General features: G+C 40.2%; 1 protein-coding gene across 1 annotated transcript in view; it reads right to left on the bottom strand.

Moving 5' to 3' along the window:
• Window positions 1-20,101, bottom strand: part of MALRD1 (MAM and LDL receptor class A domain containing 1) — a 420,915-nt gene that overhangs the window by 176,961 nt on the left and 223,853 nt on the right. Inside the window, exons 26-27 of the mRNA XM_045007156.1 lie at window positions 16,317-16,562; window positions 13,652-13,809 (exon numbers count right to left, since the gene is read on the bottom strand). Of these exons, the coding sequence (XP_044863091.1) occupies window positions 13,652-13,809; window positions 16,317-16,562 (404 nt within the window). The remainder of the gene's footprint in view (window positions 1-13,651; window positions 13,810-16,316; window positions 16,563-20,101) is intronic.

Raw genomic sequence — 20,101 nt, 5'->3', positions numbered from 1 at the left:
TTATGGTGTCTTTGAAAAGTGTCCATGCAGCTTGCAGGGATTTCACTCTAGTCACTGTACCTTTTAATATCTGTTTAACTAACCTCCTCATTTTTGCATAGTTCCCCTTTCTGAAATTAAATGCTACAGTGTTAGGCTGCTGAGGTGTTCTTCCCACCACAGGAATGTCACTATTTCCAAGCGGTCCTGTTATAGTTACCTCTTGGACCAGATCCTGCGCTCCACTCAGGACTAAATCGAGAATTGCATCTCCCCTTGTGGGTTCCTGTACCAGCTGCTCCAAGAAGCAGTCATTTAAAGTATCAAGAAATTTTTTCTCTGCATTTCGTCCTGAGGTGACATATACCCAGTCAATATGGGGATAATTGAAATCCCCCACTATTATTGAATTCTTTATTTTGATAGCCTCTCTAATCTCCCTTAGCATTTCATCGTCACTATCACCATCCTGGTGGTCTATAATATATACCTACTGTTATATTCTTATTAGTGCATGGAATTAATATCCATAGAGATTCTATGGAACGTGGATTCATTTAAGATTTTTACTTTATAGGATTCTACATTTTCTTTCACATATAGTGCCACTCACCCTCCCCGCCCCCCGCATGACCTGTTCTGTCCTTCCAACATATTTTGTACCTTGGAATGATTGTGTCACATTGATTGTCCTCACTCCACCAGGTTTCTGTGATGCCTATTATATCAATATCCTCCTTTAACACAAGGTGCTCTAGTTCACCCATCTTATTATTTAGACTTCTAGCATTTGTGTACAAGCACGTTAAAAACTTGTCACTGTTTATTTTCTGCCTTTTTCTGATGTGTCAGATACTCTTTTATGTGAATGTTTCTCATCTGATCTGGCCCTTACATTATCCCCTTCCATCCTCTCCTCCTGACTAAAACCTAGAGAATCTCTATCAATAGACTCTCCTCTAAGAGAAGTTTCTGTCCAATCCATGTGCTCCTCTGCAGCAATCGGCTTTCCTCCATCTCTTAGTTTAAAAATTGCTCTGCAACCTTTTCTAATGTTAAATGCCAGCAGTCTGAATCCACTTTGGTTTACACAAATACATTAAAAGCATGTTAAGGTTGTTCTTGTTCCAAACCCTGGAGGCACTAGAACATCTAAAAAAAACCAAATTTCAATACAGGGAAAACAACATATTATGCCCTAAACTCATTCTCAGAAGTTGCTAAACTGTTTTGGCTAAAACTTTCTCAAAAATTCAGCCTGAGGCAGATACTCAGCATTGAAAATATCAGCCCATATATTAAACTTTGATAAAGTAATAGGTAATGGAAAATAGTCTTATACTTGAGCCTTGAATTCAAAGGCATTAATCCTATTTTATTATAATGAGTTGATTTCTGTTATGTCAGATTATTTATGGGGATATTTAAAATTTGAGCTAAAAATCAGACTAATCATAGAAGAATATTATTTGAAAGATGTACTTTTATGGCGAATATAGTCTCTGATTAGTTGAAACCCACAAACCTTTATTCTAAATCAGTTAGAACACAATTGTTCACTAATGGTACAGTAAGCAACTGTCAACCTACTGCACTCATATTCAAACATGATGATTACATCTGCATGCATCATATGGGAGATGAGAAGTAATGTCTTTTAATAGGACATCTTTACAAAATAAATGTGTCTGTCTTTTAATTTGTAAGTAAACAAGTGAGACCTGATTCTGAGATCATTTACCTCAGTTTAAATCAGCACTAACTCCATTGTCCACACTAGTGAGAAGGTTGATGTAAATGAGATCAGAATCAGGCACTCCTTTGCTTTATATGGGAGTTTATGTTCCATGAATGAGAACTTATGGCACCGTTCGGTTCTATTTCCTCTTAAGTAACAGAATTCCAGGGAAGGCTGGGGCAAATAAGAGAATAGCTGAAATCACTGGTGTTATCAGAGCCCAGCTGTCAGAGCTATAGACAGAGAGGTCTTCTCCAAACCAAATGGACAAAGTGTCAAGCAAATAATAAAGGTGGGCAAGTGAAGAGTGCTTTAAAGTGTGATTACCCTGGCTTGTAACCCAATTACATCTTCATACCTGCATATGACACTGTATAATGCCGAAACCTGAGAAGAAATGATGGGAGGGAGGTGTAGTGGGCCCTGGGTGGCTTTGCCTAATGGTCAGGGTGGAAGGCTAGCTTAATGGCTGGAACAGAGATAGCCAGGCCTAGGTGCCGAGTCAAGAGCCAAGTTATCAAGTCCAGGAGGAGAGCTGGAGCTAGAGCCAGGGGTCTGAGCAGTGGTTAGAAGCTGAATCCCAAGTCCGGGGAGTGAGCCAGAGCTGAAAGACAGAAACCACAATCCAGGGGTTAGAGTTGTGGTCAGAAGACAAGAAACACATCCAGGAAGCAAGCCAGAGCTGGGAGCCAGGAACCAAAAGTCAGGGTTCAGAGCCAGAGTATCAGTCAGGGTGGGGGCAGGAGCTAGGATCCAGGAGCAGAACCAGGGAGAAGGAGCAGGAAAGCAGGAGCGCAGATCTGGTCTGAGGACTAGGAGCAAGAAGGGAGCTGAGAGCAGGAACAGGAAGTAAGACCAGCAACAACTGTGGATGTGGAATGCTACTGAGCAGCCAAGGAACCAGGGTTTAAGACTGTGCCTGCTGGAGTCTTCTGCCACTCAGGGGGCTGCAGGGCCGTTGCTACCATTAAGGCGAACTAGGCAGTTTTGGTTTTTTTTACAGTGGTTCCTCCCCAAGCGCGGTCGCTGCTCCACTTCTCCCGCCTCCCAGGCTTGCAGCGCCAATCAACTGTTTGGCACCGCAAGGCTGGGAGGAGAATTAGAGCGGGGGCGGTGTGCTCCGGGAGGATGTGGAGCAGAGGTGAGCTGGGGTGGGGAGGCACTGCACGGCTCCCCGGCTGGGAGGTTGGGGAGCTGCCGTGGGGGGGAGGGGGTGCCTCAGGGCAGGGGGGGGGAACTGCCGCGGAGGTGCACCTCAGGGTGGGGGAAGGTGCAAGGTGGAAGTTTTGCCTAGGGCGCGAAATTTCCTCGGACCGGCCCTGGGGGGCTGGATTCATTTCCTGAGGACAATGAGTAGGGTCTGGGTTCAGCTGTGGTTCCCTGACAGTTGGTCTTAAGCCCAAATTGAAGACATCCTGTAAGAAACCCAAAAGAGCTGAAATGCCTTTTTTTCTAGTCTTCATGCCTCTCTCCTGACACCAGCCACAGATGTGTGTCCAAACTCTTATGTGAGCCAAGACAGAGGAAAGCTTGCAGGAGGCTAGGAGAGTTTCCATTACTTAGTATGAGCATCCCATCTTGTTTAGGGCTTGCCACTCAATAGCTGTGCTGTCAACTACAAGTAACTGGATTGTAGCAGAGCCAGATACAGGAAATCCTGTTTACTAGGAAAATGGAGTGGAAACCTCCACAGTACCTTCTTCCCTGTGAGTGATTCCCACAGCTTTCTTGGTCAGTGGGTGACAAAAATGGCTGTTGACTCCTCATATTTTGAATCACTTCTCCAAGTAGCAAAGGCTTGCAGGAAAGCACAGAGAACATTTGAGAACAGTGCGTTTCCAGTGAGCTTTGGTCTGCTTCCCTGCTAAAGAAGAGTTGCTTATCTGCTCTCAGTTTAGCCAGTCCTCTCTCAATTATTTCAATAGTTCAACTTGATGGAGGCTTGGAGAGAGGGGAGGATAGGGAAGAAAAAAAAGTTTCTGCTCACTGCTGCTCCAGAGTAAGCTGGGATTGCAATGATAACACATGGAACATTGAACTGTATCTCTCTTTTCATCACCAAAGGCACAGAATCTGGTCTGAAGGTGGAAGGGATAGGCACAGGCTCTGAAGCGGTACAGACAAATCCCAAGTACTTGCAGGAAGAGAGATGCAGTTCAAATATCCCAGAGAGAGGGAACAGTCAAATTCTGGAAAGATTAAACAACTCTATTTTTTAAAGTTGTTCCCCCCACGGTGCTCTACTCCTGGGCCTCCAGCTCCATGCAGCCTGAGGGTAGTTTGATCAGGAAGTGAGGTCTGACTGGTCGAAGAGGGTAATCAGCAAGAGCTCAGCTACCTTCTACCTCCTCCAGGAGAGAGGTCCGGACCCTACAAAAGATAGGCAGGACGTGGAACTATCACAAAGGGATGAGGGGGGCTAGAAGTCCTGGGGTATTGCTCTTACCAGTGGTGGGAAGGTGAAGGACTGATGCTGGGGCTGCTTTTAGCCTGGATTGCCAGGACAAAAAGCAGCTGACTGGGATCGGGAGCATAGAGGGCTCTGGAATCATTCCAATATCTGTAGGTAGATGCAGCCTCTTTGGGCAGCATAGCAACCACACAAACTCTTTCCAGCCCACACACAACAAGGAAAGAAAAGCTTTTAAAGAAACATACATATACATATAATTTAAAAGTACTTAAATTTCCCTCTGTATACTGCATTAGAATCTTGCACAAGGAGCTGTGATGGAGGGTTGGGGTTCCTCTTGTTCATTGGACGAAAAGAATAACTTGATATCAGAAACTTAAAAATAAAACAGTGATACGTGAAATGCTGAGAAATTAATATAAGAATAAGCATTAATATGGAAAGATCATTAAAATGAAATGTAAGACACAACTTTCTCCAGTCTTTCTACTAATTGTAAATTAGAATCCCCTTAATATTCAGTTGCTGGCCAGGTTCCTGCATGTCTGTCCCTTTCTGGTATGCTACTTATATATAGCAGGTACTATCAAAGATGAGAAAAATATTGTTCATTCTTAATCTATCTATATTAGGTGCACCAGACACTACTTGGGTGTCATATATATGCATATAATACTAAATAATGCAAAATAATAATAGCAAAATAGATGGAAAAGGTTAATCAATACTTTGGGGAGATTTGTGAAATGTTACACTGTTTCTCAATGCTGCTACTGATAATCTTGCTTTACTACCACTGGCAGGAAGCCAGTAGCTGCAAAGATGCAACACTTCTTTCTAAAGCATCTTTCATTGTTAACATTTAAATTTACCATTAAATAATGCTATTTGGCCTAGTTACAAGCAAGTATGCACATAGATCATGGAAAGCGCAAGTACGAGGCCTGAATAATATCTAATATGACCTTTTTATACAATTAATGGGAAAGCGATCAGATCTGGCCATCTTTGTAAAGTAAATTACTTTGGATTGTCACCAAAAGTAGAAACAGGGTTGTTTGTCCATAACCTACTTTAATCTATAAACTGGAGGCCAGAAATTGAAATAGTTTCTGGTAAGTACAATTGGACTCCTCCCACTATGAGTCTTTTTGGACTAACCAAGATCATTTTAAACATACTTGGACTTAATGTTCTAAGTCTGTCAGCTAATCAAATATCACTACCATGAAATGGAACAAATCCAGGACTCTGAGAAAAAAAAACACACAAAAGGTATATGTAACCCTTCTGCCCATCAGAGTTGGCAGCAACAAGGGCCAGGTTCAGTATCCATTTCAATGACACAATGCAAAACCGCACCCAGTGACCTGGGACAATTACATACCACCCCCCTGGGTGCCTCTAAGAGGAAATACTTCCCCTCTCGCAAGCACAGAGTCTGAGTGTAGCAAAAGCCTTTTAATAAAGGAGGGAAACATTGTAGCATTATGTTGGGGGAAACACCACAAACAGGATTCATAACACAAACCATGGGCAGAAGACCCACCCCCATTTTGGCAGTGTCCTTTTCCCCTCAGGGTCTTAAGTCTAGCAACCCAACAGTCACCCCCACCCATAGTTTCTCTCCTTGGTCAGTGCAGTCTCCAGAGCTCAGAAGTTCATCTGAAAAGTTTACCTCCCAGCCTGGGTGAAAGTAGGGGAAGGTATGGGGGGCAGCTTACATGCTGCTCAGGTCAACGGCCGATTGCCATGCCTCTCCGCGGGGTTCTGCTACAGTCTTCACCGCCAGCTGCTCCTCTCCACTAGCCTGCTGGCTGCTCCTCTCTGCCAGCCGTCCTGCTAGCCACTCACCAATATGTCTTCAGCCCTCCTTCCCACTTAACACAGCTCTCAGTGAGTTCAGCTCTTTAGTAACTCTGCTTACATATAGATAAAATTGGTAAACTGTTTAATGTCAAGTATTGGGCTTCAGTGCTACCTTAGCACTAACTGACGTTTTGCTAATGTATCATCTGTTCATTTCAGTCAATTTTCAATAGTGGGATGAGATTATCTGAGAACATGATCAGAAGGGAAGAGGAAAGGGGCTGGAAAGGGAAACAAGAAGTAGGGAAGGAGACTTGTCAGCTTCTTACAGTCTTGCTGAGCTTAATTGGAATCCTTGGCAACAGACATTTTCATTTTTTGCAAACTGGGATGCTTGTCTGGAGCAATTAGACTGTGTGCTAGGACTCACATCTGGTCAGCATGAGACAGCCTCTACAATATATTAATTTCTTCAATAAGTGTCAGATTCTATTACACATACTACCTTTTAGAATAATATAAAAACTCATTCCATTTCCATAGAAGGGGGCTTGATTCAGCCCTGGGATATACCAGCTTCTGTCAGTGGGCTTCAGAGCTGCTACCCCCACTGGCTGTAAGTGTACCCCAAAATGTGCTGAGCAAAGCAAGTCTGTCTTATGAAAGCTCCACCAGCCATAGAGTCTGAAACACAATTTAATACTAACTTTCCATGACAAAACTACTGGGATAAAGAATGGCCAAGCAGACAACACAGACTTCCTCAAGGGTGACTCTACAAGTTCCCTAAGATGGAGTAAATCAAGTCCAGGGACTCAGTATTACAGAGCTGAAGTATCATGCAATGAAGTCCAAGTGGATTTTGGAGATGGAATCTCAATGCTGATGCCTACCACTAATGGCCTCCTCAGGACAAAATAAGAAGAAGAAGAAGAAGAAGGGGAAAAAGGGGCCAATTTCTCAAGGAACTCAGGTCAAAAGGATGAATAATTTAGTTACATGCAATTTTTTCTGATCTTGTTTGTTTCTCACAAAACACACATGGGTATTTAAGTGATAAAATCCTCTGATCAATCAGTTTCTTCCTATTTTGTCTTCACAAACAAGATTTCAAAGTGTAGTAGTGACCCTTCCGGGCTTTGGCTAAAAAAAATAGCAATTTGCTTTGTCCTGCACCTGCAAGATTTATTATTCCAGGTCACCAAACTGTTTTGAATGAATGTTTAAATTTAGCTGCAATTTAAGAACACAATGAGCTACCCTTACAGTAATTTACCAGTAGGAAGACTGATGAATAAGTTAGGAAATTATTTTAGAGAAAATGGAATACAGTAAATGATAACAGTTCTGCTCAGAGTCTCACACAGCTTTTTCTTCTCCTGTTATGAAAACTAATTTGGAAAGATATAACATTTTCCCATTATCACTGGCTTATCTTTATATTTACTACTCATTGCTTCAATCACAATTTTCTAGGAGATCTGCTCATAAAGTGCTGGAATCATTGTGTCAAATTCATCTCTGGTATGACTCCATTTCAGTTAGTGCCCACTAAGTGCAAAGTGAGCTAGCTGCATGTGGTTTTGGAAACTGTGGTCAGTCAGTACATTTGATTAGTTAGGGGGCATTTTCTTGCCCATGAATTCAATACTGAAGCCCCTATTACAGTCAGAGTCTGCCACCCTTACTCAAGTTGAGTAGTTATTTTGCAAGCAGCCACAATGATTTCAATTTAGGTCACCTGGGTTACCAGATAGTCAACCCCTTACTCCCACCAGTAAGTGGTTACTTGTATAAGTTGTTCGATTGATTTAAATAGGACTTTTGATTCACCAGTGGGAATAGGGGGTTGAAAATTTGGCTGTTGGGGAATTTGTGCAACTCACTATAAATAAGAGTGACAGAATCTGGCCCTTACCTGCGTTATGTTTAACCAGACTCTCCTGGATATAAAATGAAAAACAAAAGGAGATTTTTTTGGTCAAAAATATTTTAAAGAACTAAGGAAGCAAAAGTACTATGCACAGATTTGAGATGATCAGAATATTAAAGTGTTGAGAGAAAAACAAGGTAAGAATTTAACCTACTGAACCTAGCTATAAAAAGAGTTGCTGGCAAATTTTTGCATTTGTGCACCAGATTTTTTTAGGCATCTATTTGGGAAGATTTCTTGTATTTCAGAAGCGGGATTAAAAATCCTTATCCACAGACTTTCAACTTGTCTGATTACACAACTCCCATTAAAATCAAATCAGTAAAAACCTTGTTATTCTTTGAAAATGTACTCTTTTATCCTGCAACTCCACAGGGCTTAGATACACTGTTAGAAAAGAACCCATGCTGACATAAAGATTTGATCATTTTCTATGCAGCCAGAAATGAGCATCAGTGCGATGATATGGGCTATTTCTAATCTCCTAAGCACCAATAAGTAGTTTCCTCAAACTGCATACTTTCATGGAAAGCAGCTCAAGTAAATGGGGGCCAGTGATACTGATTTGTGAAAATTTCATTTTTAAGTTTAAGTTCTACAAAACCTAAAAACACAGGAGTCCAAAATAAATCAGCTGGCATCTGCCGCACCCCCGTTCTTCAGATTTCCCTCTTCAAATCTCACTATGGAGACATTTTTTGTACACTTAATTCCACTAAAAATGACCAGGGAATTTCAGGAAAGCCACAGGTCATCTAGACCTTGGGCTGCAGAGCCAGCTAAGCTGCACATTTCTATATTTATTCTTTTCTCCTCTCCTCCTTGCCTTCTGATAGCTGAAAAATCAACATCTGTGATAGTTTATGACACTTGATAATAAGCAGCAATACCCAGGTGACAAGTTCTGCAATATATTAATCCATTAGCAGCTGCAGGACTCTGGCTGTTGGGTACAGCTGGCCCTATGCCGACTAATCCAATGGATCGGCTAGTTCGTAGCTGTGGAACTGTCTACGGGACTTTCTCTGTTTAGGCTGCCATGAGCTGGCTTGGATGTCTTGTCCTCCTGAATGTCATTACGTTTTTGCTCATTTACTGGATGGAATAAATTCCCTATGACAAGTTCCAGAATAAGGTCCACTGGAAATTCCTAATGAGCTCCTGTGCATATTGGCTTTGTCATAGTGAATGGAGGTAGCTGCTAATGGCTATTTATCATCCTTGCACATTTCTCTATTGCTCTAAGGGAACTGATCCAAACTCATTGAAGAGGCCCCAAAAGCCTTGCTCAGACCCTAAATTAACCTTTAAACTACATTAGGTTAATACTCAATGCAATTAAGATTGGCATCTGAAAAGTCATTGCAGCAAATAACATAACCCTTTGATTTGTAATTTCTCTTCCATTGTGTTGCCCCAATTTTTTTTTATTCCTATGGCCAAGACAATTTAAACAGTATTGGAAACAGTTATTCAAAAATAAGCAGCTATAAAATTGTTGGGTTTTTCTTCAATTTGAAAATGGTTTCTGTAGCTCTGTTTTAAACGTATTACATAATAGAGAACCCATGTTCTCCATGTTTTAAAATAAATCAATATTTGGGTGTTGAGTGGGAAAGGGATTTTTCAGTTTTCTTCCTACATTTTAGCCTCAGAATGTCAGTTTCTCTTACATTTAATCCTGTTCTACTGCAACCATACACAGATCATTTTAGACATGTCTTAAAGCAATAGTGTTGTTCTGATTAGTAGCACTCAAATTCAGCCTGGAAATAATCTATTTGCATGTTGTGGTTGCTGCACTGCAGCTGAACACTTCACAGTCTCAAATTAGATGGATGGCAAGGTAGATAATGCAGTCTTCAAACACAGCTATAATGTCAATGTCTTTCATTTGCATAAATGGCGAGGATTTTGATTTGCAACACACAGTATTTCTAAAACTAGTTGAACTGCCCATCAGTGTCATTTCAATGAGAGAATTCTTATTCTACACAGAGATTTATGTTAATAATAATATGAGCATTAAAACAAAACCCAATAAATTCAAAGACATTTTCACAGAAATTTTCTGCAACACCCTTAACTGAGAGTCCCAACAAGTCTCCTTATGCTTGACAGCAATAAAATGTTCTCTGTGAAGAAGTCCCACAGCAGATGTGACGTTGAGCTCATTATCTAAGATAACACTTTAGGAATATAACAAATAATATACTTCTTTTGATGAAGGTTCATAACTCCTATTAATGCTAATGTAAATCATCTATACACATCACAAGGATACTATAGGCTTGATCTGCTCTCACACTAATATAAGTCTGGAGTTAATGCCAGAGGAATAACTCCTCTGAAGTCAATGAAGTTACACTGGCGCAGTAGTTAAAATAGATTGAATCAAGATGGGGAACTCCACTATGTCTTCTCATCGACAATGCACTGGCTGATCAGACTTCAGTCCTTATGTGAGACTGGATGCTGCTAAGTAGAAATTCAGACTACCGTCCGCACTGCTGTTGGGATTTGTACCGGTATATGCAAAGCAATGGAAGGACAAGACCAATTTCCTGTAGAAGAATTGGGAGGCTCCAGCCACAATGTGAATTTTTTTCTTCTTTCTCTGTCTCTAATACATGACTTTGTTATAGGGCAGAGAACTGGGCTAGTAATGTTCTCACTCAAATTTATATCACTCAAACTGACTTTAACTTGCTCACATTATGCAGCCATTTATTATGAAAAAAGACAGCAGCTCACAGAAGGGTGGGATCATTTAAAAATAGCCTACAAGCATTTATGCAATGACTATATGGTTTATGTTAGTTTAATTTAAAAAGGGAGGGAAGGGAGAAAATGACTTAATTGAATAGTTTTGAAACCAAGTGGTTACTATAGAAATTACTCTAAAACGTAGAGAAAGGGATTTTTGTATAGGTTTTTGAACCATTCTAAAGAATTCCATAGCAAGGATATAAATCTGTATTACATTCTGTGGGATGATTCAAAAAGCTCTATAGATAGGATGTTTCCTTAAGTATTGTGGCAGGGTGTGTGTGTGTGTGTGTGAGAGAGTGTGAGACAGAGAGAACTATTTGGTAAGGATCATCTGTTCAAGTTAAAGAGAACTTTAATAATCCCTTTATTCGGTTGGAAGAGGGGTACATTTCCTACTTAGTTCTTCAGTGTATTGTTACTTCCTTTAAAAAAACCCTAGAGCAAATGAGGTTGGTTTCATGGACTCCAAACTCATTTTACATAGTACTGGGATGGTTTCAAAAGCAATTGTGTGGCTAAATCAAATCAGCTATTTTATGCTAGTGTATGGCTTAAAGTAACAGTGATAGTAAAAATACCTTTAAGAAAGACAGCATGCTCCAAACATAAGTAGAGAGCATCTAAGGTAAAGAGCATCTAAGAACCCCCCCAAAGTGCTGTTTCTTTCATGGAGGTAAGGCTGACATTCCTTCTGTTTCTGAGCTCAAATGTAAAATAACTGCATTTCAAACTCTAAAAACAATGAACACAACATTTACCAACTCTCTCCACCTACTGTTAAAGTAGTCATTTAATTTGTATATATTACATTTCTTTAACGAGCACCAGCTGCTCAGTCACAAGAAAAGAGGTAGAACAAAAATCAAGTGTTCAGTATTTAAAGAGAAAATTGCAGAATGTTGTGTTATTTCAAAAGGGAAACCTCTTTGGCTCCAATCCTGCAGAGTCCACCTGCATAGGTCACTTATCAGGACTGGGGCCATTGGAAGATCAGTAGAAGAATCTGCTTTTGTTTTTCCTCTTAAATGCATTCTATGTAATCAAAGTGGGATATACATATAATAAATGGCCATCTGCACTTCTAGCAAAATCCTCCATACAGTAGTATAGTTATAGTTATAGTTACTTTAGGCAATCAATGTTGATATCACAATGGATATATATATAATACAATTCCTTATTTACTTGTCACCCAGGTTAGTCATTTGTACATATGAATATTAATTATTAAGCATTTCTAAGTGGCCAATCACTATAGTATTTAGATGTCACAGATCATATCTTTGAATCACTTAAAAAGATTAGAACACAAAGCAAATGCTGACTTGAAAGAAGTGTTTGCCATTGAACTTCATTCATTCTAAACATCAGGATCTTTCTGCCTTTACCTATGACTGGATTACCATTGAAGAGTAATTTTAGAAACACATCAATAATCGGAATTACCAGTCTTCACCTAGCTGTTTGGTTTATGGATTTGATCTTTTCTGGAAAATAGCTGTAAAAATTTATCTCATGATCCATTAAACTAAACAGCTAGTTAAATATCAGTCACCTCTTACTTGTATGTGTTTGCACTAATCCAAGAAAAAAGGCTGCTAATGACTGCCAAAGGCCCATTGTTTTGTTTAGTTCAGACAGACTTACTCTGGGTCATATGTCCACATGTTAAAGTCCACTGAAGTGTTTTAACTTTCAGGGATTTGAATCATTCATATAATACAGAGGTAATCAGGGAAAGAATTTGCTGTAGATTATTTTCAAGGGCAGAATGTAATTTTAATTAAAGAGTTAAGATAACGTGTTCATTGGAAATCAGAGTTGTCATGAAGTTCCCCAAAATGAATTCTGTCCTGATCTTTATTAGGCATACTGCAGGGAGAGATCGTAACAGCTAGATGGCAAATATATGGCACGATTGATTTATAATTGTATTTTTATTACTAATATACTGCACATGCGCACACACACGGGGTGATTTGTGATTGCACTTATAAGTAGAACTACATAGATTCATAGTAGTGAAATACTTTTAGTGGCTTATAATCTACAAAGAGTTGAAATATGTGTTTATATAGCATCAAAGATATGTTTCTATATTTTGTTTATAATCAGCATTTTGACTGTCAACTTGCGTTTTCGCTTTAATACATCTCTTCCATAGCAATAAATATAACAGCAAGCTGCAGGAAGGGCATCAGTCTTTATTTGTTATTGGATAACTTTTATTCAATAAACTTTTGGTTGCAGCACTTATGTGTTATGACACCATCCCCTAACTTATGAAAATAAATGCCATTTCTAAAACTAAGGTCATTGTTCATTTTGTGCGTGCGCGTGCATGCGCATGTGTGTAAATAAAAAGAAATATGCCAACCAAAGCATACTTTTTACATTTTCTCTTTCTTTATGCTGGCTGCTGAATGCATTCTATTCATGGATGTCAACACATCAGATCCACAAGGCTACACACGGCTATCAACGAAAAGGGAATCAAATAAAAAGTTAAAATTGCTCTGACATGGAAAGTATCAAAGACGACAGAGGTTTGATATATCAAAAGAAAAGCAGCATTAGGGACAGTGAACTCAGAGGCAAAGTGAAAGAGAGGGAGACCTGTTTAATGAATTATTGAGACCTTTTGGTGTAAGAGGTAAATTCTATTTATGTGACTTTCATAGGAGTGGGGAGAGGGTTTCTAAAGATTGTCTATGGCTTTTTAGGTGAGAAATTTTGGGTTAGAAGAGTGGTTTTGTGAAGCATGTTAAAGAGATTAGCATACAGTGTATGGTTCTGTATGAAAGGCACAATGCTGGGATAAACTGGGTCTGGGAGTCATGGACAGTGAGTCCACATTGATCCACAAACAACAGAAGAACTGAAGAGAATCCTCTCACCAGCTGAGCCAGTGGAAGGTGTGTAGAATCATTCTCAGCTGGAGCCACACATTCTTACAGACAGTATAAGTATCAGCATATTCAAATGGAAAAGATTATTTGATCATTACCTTAATGAGAACCTGAATGTGTCCTGTGGCTTTTGAGGACTTGTAGTACCAAAAACTCATCATACAAGCTGTGCCCGACTCTTTCCACCTGGAGCTCTTCACATGGGCTTTTTCACCTCTTAGGCCTATTGGTGTAGCTTCAAGATATAGGAATGCTCCTAGAATCAAGAGTTACATGTTATGAAGAACTGTTTTAGTTTTTAAAAACTCAGCAGAACTAATGCAGAGAATGTAAAGCATACCCCCTAATGCACACCCTGTATCAGCCAAATCCATTGCATGCAAACAAGAGTGGGAGATGGGCTGTGCTTTTTCCTCTGCCCATGTTACACGAGGAAATGGGTTAACTTTTCACTGGGGCTACACAGAAATTCTGCTGGAAGCTGTCTGTAAGGAGAAATGGGGAACTGACATGTGTTTTAGCCATCCTGGCCACATCCTCTTTTTCAAGAGTACTTTATGCTTTTCAGGCCATGTTAAATAGCAGAGTTGCAGATGTTTTCCAATGCAGCGGTCTTGCCCTCCAGTGCAAGCATAAACCCTTCTGCTAGCTTTATCTGTGGGCTGCCAATAGTTGCATCATTTTAAAGTAGAATAGCTATTGGCAAGGTCATAATTCCCGAAGGAACCATTTCTAACAGATGGCAATTCTGTAAGCATGTCACATCATGCAACACTGATAAATCTGAGGATGAGTCTTCTATGGTCTCCAAATAGCAGGTCACACCAGTTCAAAGCTAGCTCTGGTAGGCAAAGGGACCAACCAATCTCAAGTCCTTTGCATTTGTGTGGATCTATAGGTATCCATAAAGAATCAGACTGGTTCAGACCATCTGTATTCCCCAGTACAAAAGTATTATGCTGCATTTCAAATTAAGTCCCTAAAAGATCCCAAATAAATACTGATAGTTAAATAACATTTCAGGAAATGAGGTGGCACTTGAGTTCTCCATTTCTTTCTCATGATGAAAACCAATCAGATAGATATTTCAATCACAAAGCATAATAAACAGAGCAAGATTTCAAATTCAATCTTTTTTTTGCTATGGTGATAACAATATAGTTGGAATTCAAATAAACATAATCATAGCATAAACAGTACATTGTTGATCAATTTATAACTGCATAAAATATTGCATTTTATATTTGAATTAGGGATACAAATCCATTTGAGTGAGGTGGTTTCATCATTTAGAACTGACTTCAACTTTTCTCAGGCTCACTTGCATTATAGATGTTTTCCATAATATTATGGTGGGAAAAATATTTCTTTCTATAGGAGATCAGGCAGATGTTACAAATTGAACACCAGCAATGTGTTTTCCCAGGGATGACGTCCTTAGCCTCTGTTTGGGGACACCTGCCATTGGCCACTGTAGGAAGACAGGATACTAGGCTAGATGGACCTTTGGTCTGATCCTGTATGGCTGTTCTTATGACTTTTAAAAAGCCAAAAGAAAGAGAAAAACAAATTATCTGGCTCATTCCATCTCTTCTGCACTGCTTCCTACTCATGTCATCAGTGGAGGGTAGGCCACTTAGACCACGTCTAATTTTTGGCACTACATGTACAAATAGTTTCATGTAATTATTCTATACCATTCATACAAGCTTCCACAAGCCCCTACCTCCTTTTCTACCTACAATCATTCAGTAAACTCAGGCCTTCTTGTATTCAATCCATATTCCTCCTACAGTCCTTCACATAATCCAACCTAGTGATTCCTTCTGGCAACTGCTGAATTCAAGTCTCATGACCTCTGTGCACTCTAGAAGGTGGAAGATTTGAATTCAGGATCTTTTTGGGGTTTTCCTAAGGGAAGCTTTGTGGCTCTGTAATGGGAACTTCAAAGGTAGGAGGTGAAGCTAAAATCTGTTCAATGGATATTGGGAAAGAATATGTGCTTGGGTGTTCTTGAGCAAGAGCAGGGAGACATGAGAGCTTATGGAAGGTTTTCTGGAAGATGTGGTGAAAGCTGCAGCCACACTGGCTATAGTCAAGGGAGAAATTTTGGGGCAGTTCTTATTTCCCCAAACAGCTTTGTTCCTCCCTGCTTAGCACACACTCTTTAGAGATGATTTAACAGTTTAGAGAGAGATTTCTCTAAGGCATGAGGGCATATATAGGCTCTGCTCCAACTAACTTTCAGTGAGAGCTGAGAGCCTAACTAATTTTTGAAAATCTCTTCAATATATTAGATAATTTCACCCCTTCTCAACAGTATATTTGAATAGCACTTAGGGACCACTGTCTGTACAGAAAAAAGTTCTGAATGTTCCAGCATTATGTGCCTGACATGAACGAGAGCTTTCTGGATATGCAATCTGACTCTGGTGGAGTGGATCCTAATGGGTCTCTCAGCCTAGTTAACTCATCCTTAAAATCTGTGGCCAAATCAAATGTCACTCTCTTGCCAAGTAAAATAACGACTTGCTCATCACATGCAGTATTATTTAGAGAAAGGGCAACCGAGAATCAAAGTTTTCTGGCCTACAGGCATTGTAGAACAGTAATCACTATTATGTTTTGATAACCAATTATATGTTTCATTTATTAATAATGACACCCTAATTAGATATTTAGAACCCTTCTGTTGTCTCATGGGGAACACATGAGAAGCTTAATTAATAGGATTATATCCTCGTTTGTGAATTGATAACATACCAATTCCATTTCCAAGTGTGTGGTCCCTGGGAGGTCTGAGACTTTGAGGCGAGCCGACTCCCAGAACCCAGTCAAAGTTGTCAGCTAGGGAATTTTGCCAGCCACATCTGCCTTTCTCAAATGTACAGGAAGTACCACATTCATTCTCATCGGTATTATCCCCGCAGTCATCTACAAAATCGCAGCTTTGTTCTGGGCTGTAACACTTGCCATTCTGACATTCCCAATAGCCATGTGAGCAGGAGCCTGAAAAGAAAAGAATAGGGGTATCCTAATGAATCACGCTGTAGTGCCTTCTTGCAAGGTTACTGGAAGGTTACATCTGAGACAATTTGATACTTAGGAGGAGGAGGGTGGTCCACAGCATTTTTTTTTTTAAAGTCTTTGGTCCCCCTGAAGGGCCAATCCATTATCAGTTTATTTCTTTTGTGTTTTGTGAAGAGATGGCCTAAATAAACGACTGTTTTCCTTGTAAAGCCTTTGAGGGCAAGTTCCAGGCATGCATTCCTTCACGAACAAAAACTTTCTCCTCTGACTTAATTGCTGACATTTTCCTTTCATGTGGTGTAGGATTAAGCCATTTCATTTTAACTGCAAAGTTGAGCTTAGTTTAGCAGTCCCAATTTGAAAAGAAAGAGAGAAAAAGCCTTTAACTTTACAGTTTTGCCTTTTAGTGGACTTTGTGCAAGCTAGTTCAATGGTGTGGTGCTTCCTTTTTGTGTATTATTCCTGGCATAACTGAAAGATAGCTTTTCTACTGTAAAGCCTGAGCATTATAGAACTCATTTCACAGGACCCATTTCCATGCTTCATGTTTTCATTTCAGATCAGTTCCTGAAATGCTTTGGCTAGAAGATGGTCCCTTTAGCACGTCCCTGGTCCAGAAACAGAGACAGACATGAAACTAAGACAAACCAACAAGCCCCCATTGTTTTCCAAAACTAAGACCCTGATCCTGCCAAAAATGTGTTCATGTGAATAACTTCACACACATGGAAGAGTCTCACTAAATTAAACGATAGTGCATATGTATGTAAAGAGTTACTTACATAACCGTTGGCAGGATTAGGACCAATTGTTGATAAAAAGCAAAGGAGAACAAGGTAAACATTTTGGTTTTCCACTATCACTAGCCAAGTTACCAGGAGAGAAACGTGAAAAGGCCAGACTGTTCTAAGGAGCATTGAACAAATGGTTTATTAACAAAAGAAAAATAAACTAAAGAGGTGAGGTGCAAAGCTTAGTGGAATGCTGACTACCACCAAAATTCAGAACTTTCATTCCCTGGCTATACTAAAGTTGGTTCTCAGAGAGTCCTATCTCTCCAAAGCTCTTACAAGAAGTAGAGCTCAGATTAGTATTTTTTGAATAGAGTAAAATGATTTTCATTTCTTCAGTCTTTGATGAACACTTATAACTGCATCTGTGACTCATTAAATTAGTTATAGCTGGAGTAGATGGTGCCTAATGGTAACTACTAACCATTTCCTAATCAGGTAAGATAACATTTACATCATTGGATGGGCAATGAAGGTGGATGAAAAACAAACTACTAGAATGATTGTCAGATGTGCTGAACACCTTCAGCTTTAATGATCTTTAGTGAGAGTTGTGGGTACTCAGCACTTCTGAAAAATCAAGTTTGAGATCTTTTCCTTTACTATGGGAAACATTAATTTTCCTTTTCTAATTTAACTTAATTTCAAACACACTACAGCCCTTAGTCATCCAGTAAGTCCCTAAAATTAGGAAAAGAAATAAGAGAAGGCTCCTCTGCTCTGTGGAAGTATTGGAAAGACAGAACCCTGCAGTAATTTAAAGAAAGGGAGAGACAGAAGATAGCTAAATGCCACTCACAATCCATTTATATCATATCCTTGTATCTGGGTTAACTTCAGAAAAGGGGTCTCCAAGCAGGACTGACTATAAAACTAAAAGGTGCTCTGCAATCAGGGATCCAACCCTAAATAACAGAACAAACAGGAGACCATGCAAACTCCTTACAAGCCCTGCTTCCTATATGACCCAAGAGGGAATAAAAGGAGAGGACCAACCATATCATTAAAAAGAACGGTCAAATGTCACATCAACAGCAACAAACCCTATAGTATGCACTGGATGAAATACAATGTGGACCTGAAAATCTGCAGGAATGTTACCAAAATCATAGCAGCCTTCTCCAAAACTGGTAGAATATCCTCAGGGATTTTAGCCAGTGTGGCAGAGGAGTAGAACTGCAGCAACTTGGTTTAACTTGTCACCTCCTTGGCCTTATTCCTATGCCATGTATAGCAATGTTGATAGATTCCAAAGAAAGAGTCCTATCCAGCCCTGCTAAATCAAGGTTTACTCTATGAGGAGGAGCAGAGGCTTTCCAAGGACACAGGAGAGTTTAAGAAGCAGGGAGCCAAACTGGGGAAACACAAGGCTTATGTGGTCTGGTTTGTCCTAAGGTTTGGTAGCTAAGAGGGGTATTAGGCTGGGGCATGCATCACTGCAGGGGTAATGTTGCCTTTCATCATACTGGTTTTTCTAATCGCCAGCCTGTATAGGTGGATCCTGTAAGGTGCTGAGCACTCTAGTCACATCTGTAACTGATCTTCTCCATGGCAAGCAGGACTGCTGTGCATCACAAACATTCCAAACAACCCTTTCTCTCTCAGAATCACAATTGCCATGCTACCTACTTCCCCAACAGAAGACAGAAAAACCTTTTTGCTGCTATTCTGGATATTTATTAGCATTTATAAATCTAGGATTTGGTTAGGTATAATGAAGATGGTGGCTGCATAGCTTGGTACCAAAATTAAGCTATTTATTACAAAGATTTTACATAATATAGCAGGTGGATGTTTTTAAGAGCTAATTGTTGTAATCCTGCTATCCCTGTTTAGGTGCTTGCCCTAAGAATTTAGGCATAAATTGAACTTTCCTAGCAAACTCAGTATTCAAAAGCATACTAAAGGGTAGTGTCTGCTCCTCTCCGTGCTTTCCATTCTGCCCACCAAATGCTTAACAATTATGATCACATCTCTATAGCATTTTGTGTTCCTCTACATCAGGGGTTCACAACATTTTCTTTCTGAGCCCCCTCCCTGCCCCACGCTATAAAAACTCCACGGCCCACCTGTGCCACAGTAGCTGGTTTTCTGCATATAAAAGCCAGGGCTGTCATTAGGGCAGGGCAATTGTCTGGGGTCCCATGCCACAGGGGCCCCCATGAGCTACATTGGTCAGGCTTTGGCTTCAGCCCCTGGTGGCAGGGCTCAGCACCCTGGACTTCAACCCTATGTGGTGGGGCTTTGGCTTTCTGCTCTGGGTCCCAGCTAGTCTAACACCAGCCATGCTTTGAGGATCCCCTGAAACCTGCTCCCAGCCTCCAGGGGGCCCCGGGCCCTGGGTTGAGAACCACTGGAACAGATGACCATTTGAGGTCCCTTCCAGCCCTACCTCATAGAATTTTATACTTTGAAAAAACATAGCTATTTAGTCACACAATCCACTGTAACAGATACAATCAACCAACAGGACTTTTCAGCTTGAGTCTAAGATGTTGTTCTCTAGCGAGGGCATTCTCTGCCACGGGGGTTCTCAACCTTTTTCTTTCTGAGGCTCCCCGGACCCCTGGTTGAGAACCACTGCTCTATATCAGAGCATTCAATTTGGGACTGAAAAACTTGGGAGCTGAAATGTGTAACTGGTTGTCCTCTGTATATAAAAATTAACCTGGAATGCTGAGTCATGGGAAGAATTAATTTTTCTCAAGCACGTGTAAAAGTTTCATG

Source organism: Mauremys mutica, chromosome 2, assembly GCF_020497125.1.
Source record: "Mauremys mutica isolate MM-2020 ecotype Southern chromosome 2, ASM2049712v1, whole genome shotgun sequence".
Classification (NCBI taxonomy): domain Eukaryota; kingdom Metazoa; phylum Chordata; order Testudines; family Geoemydidae; genus Mauremys; species Mauremys mutica.
The sequence above is the reverse complement of the archived record's forward strand: the minus strand, read 5'-3'. Positions and strand labels throughout refer to the sequence as shown.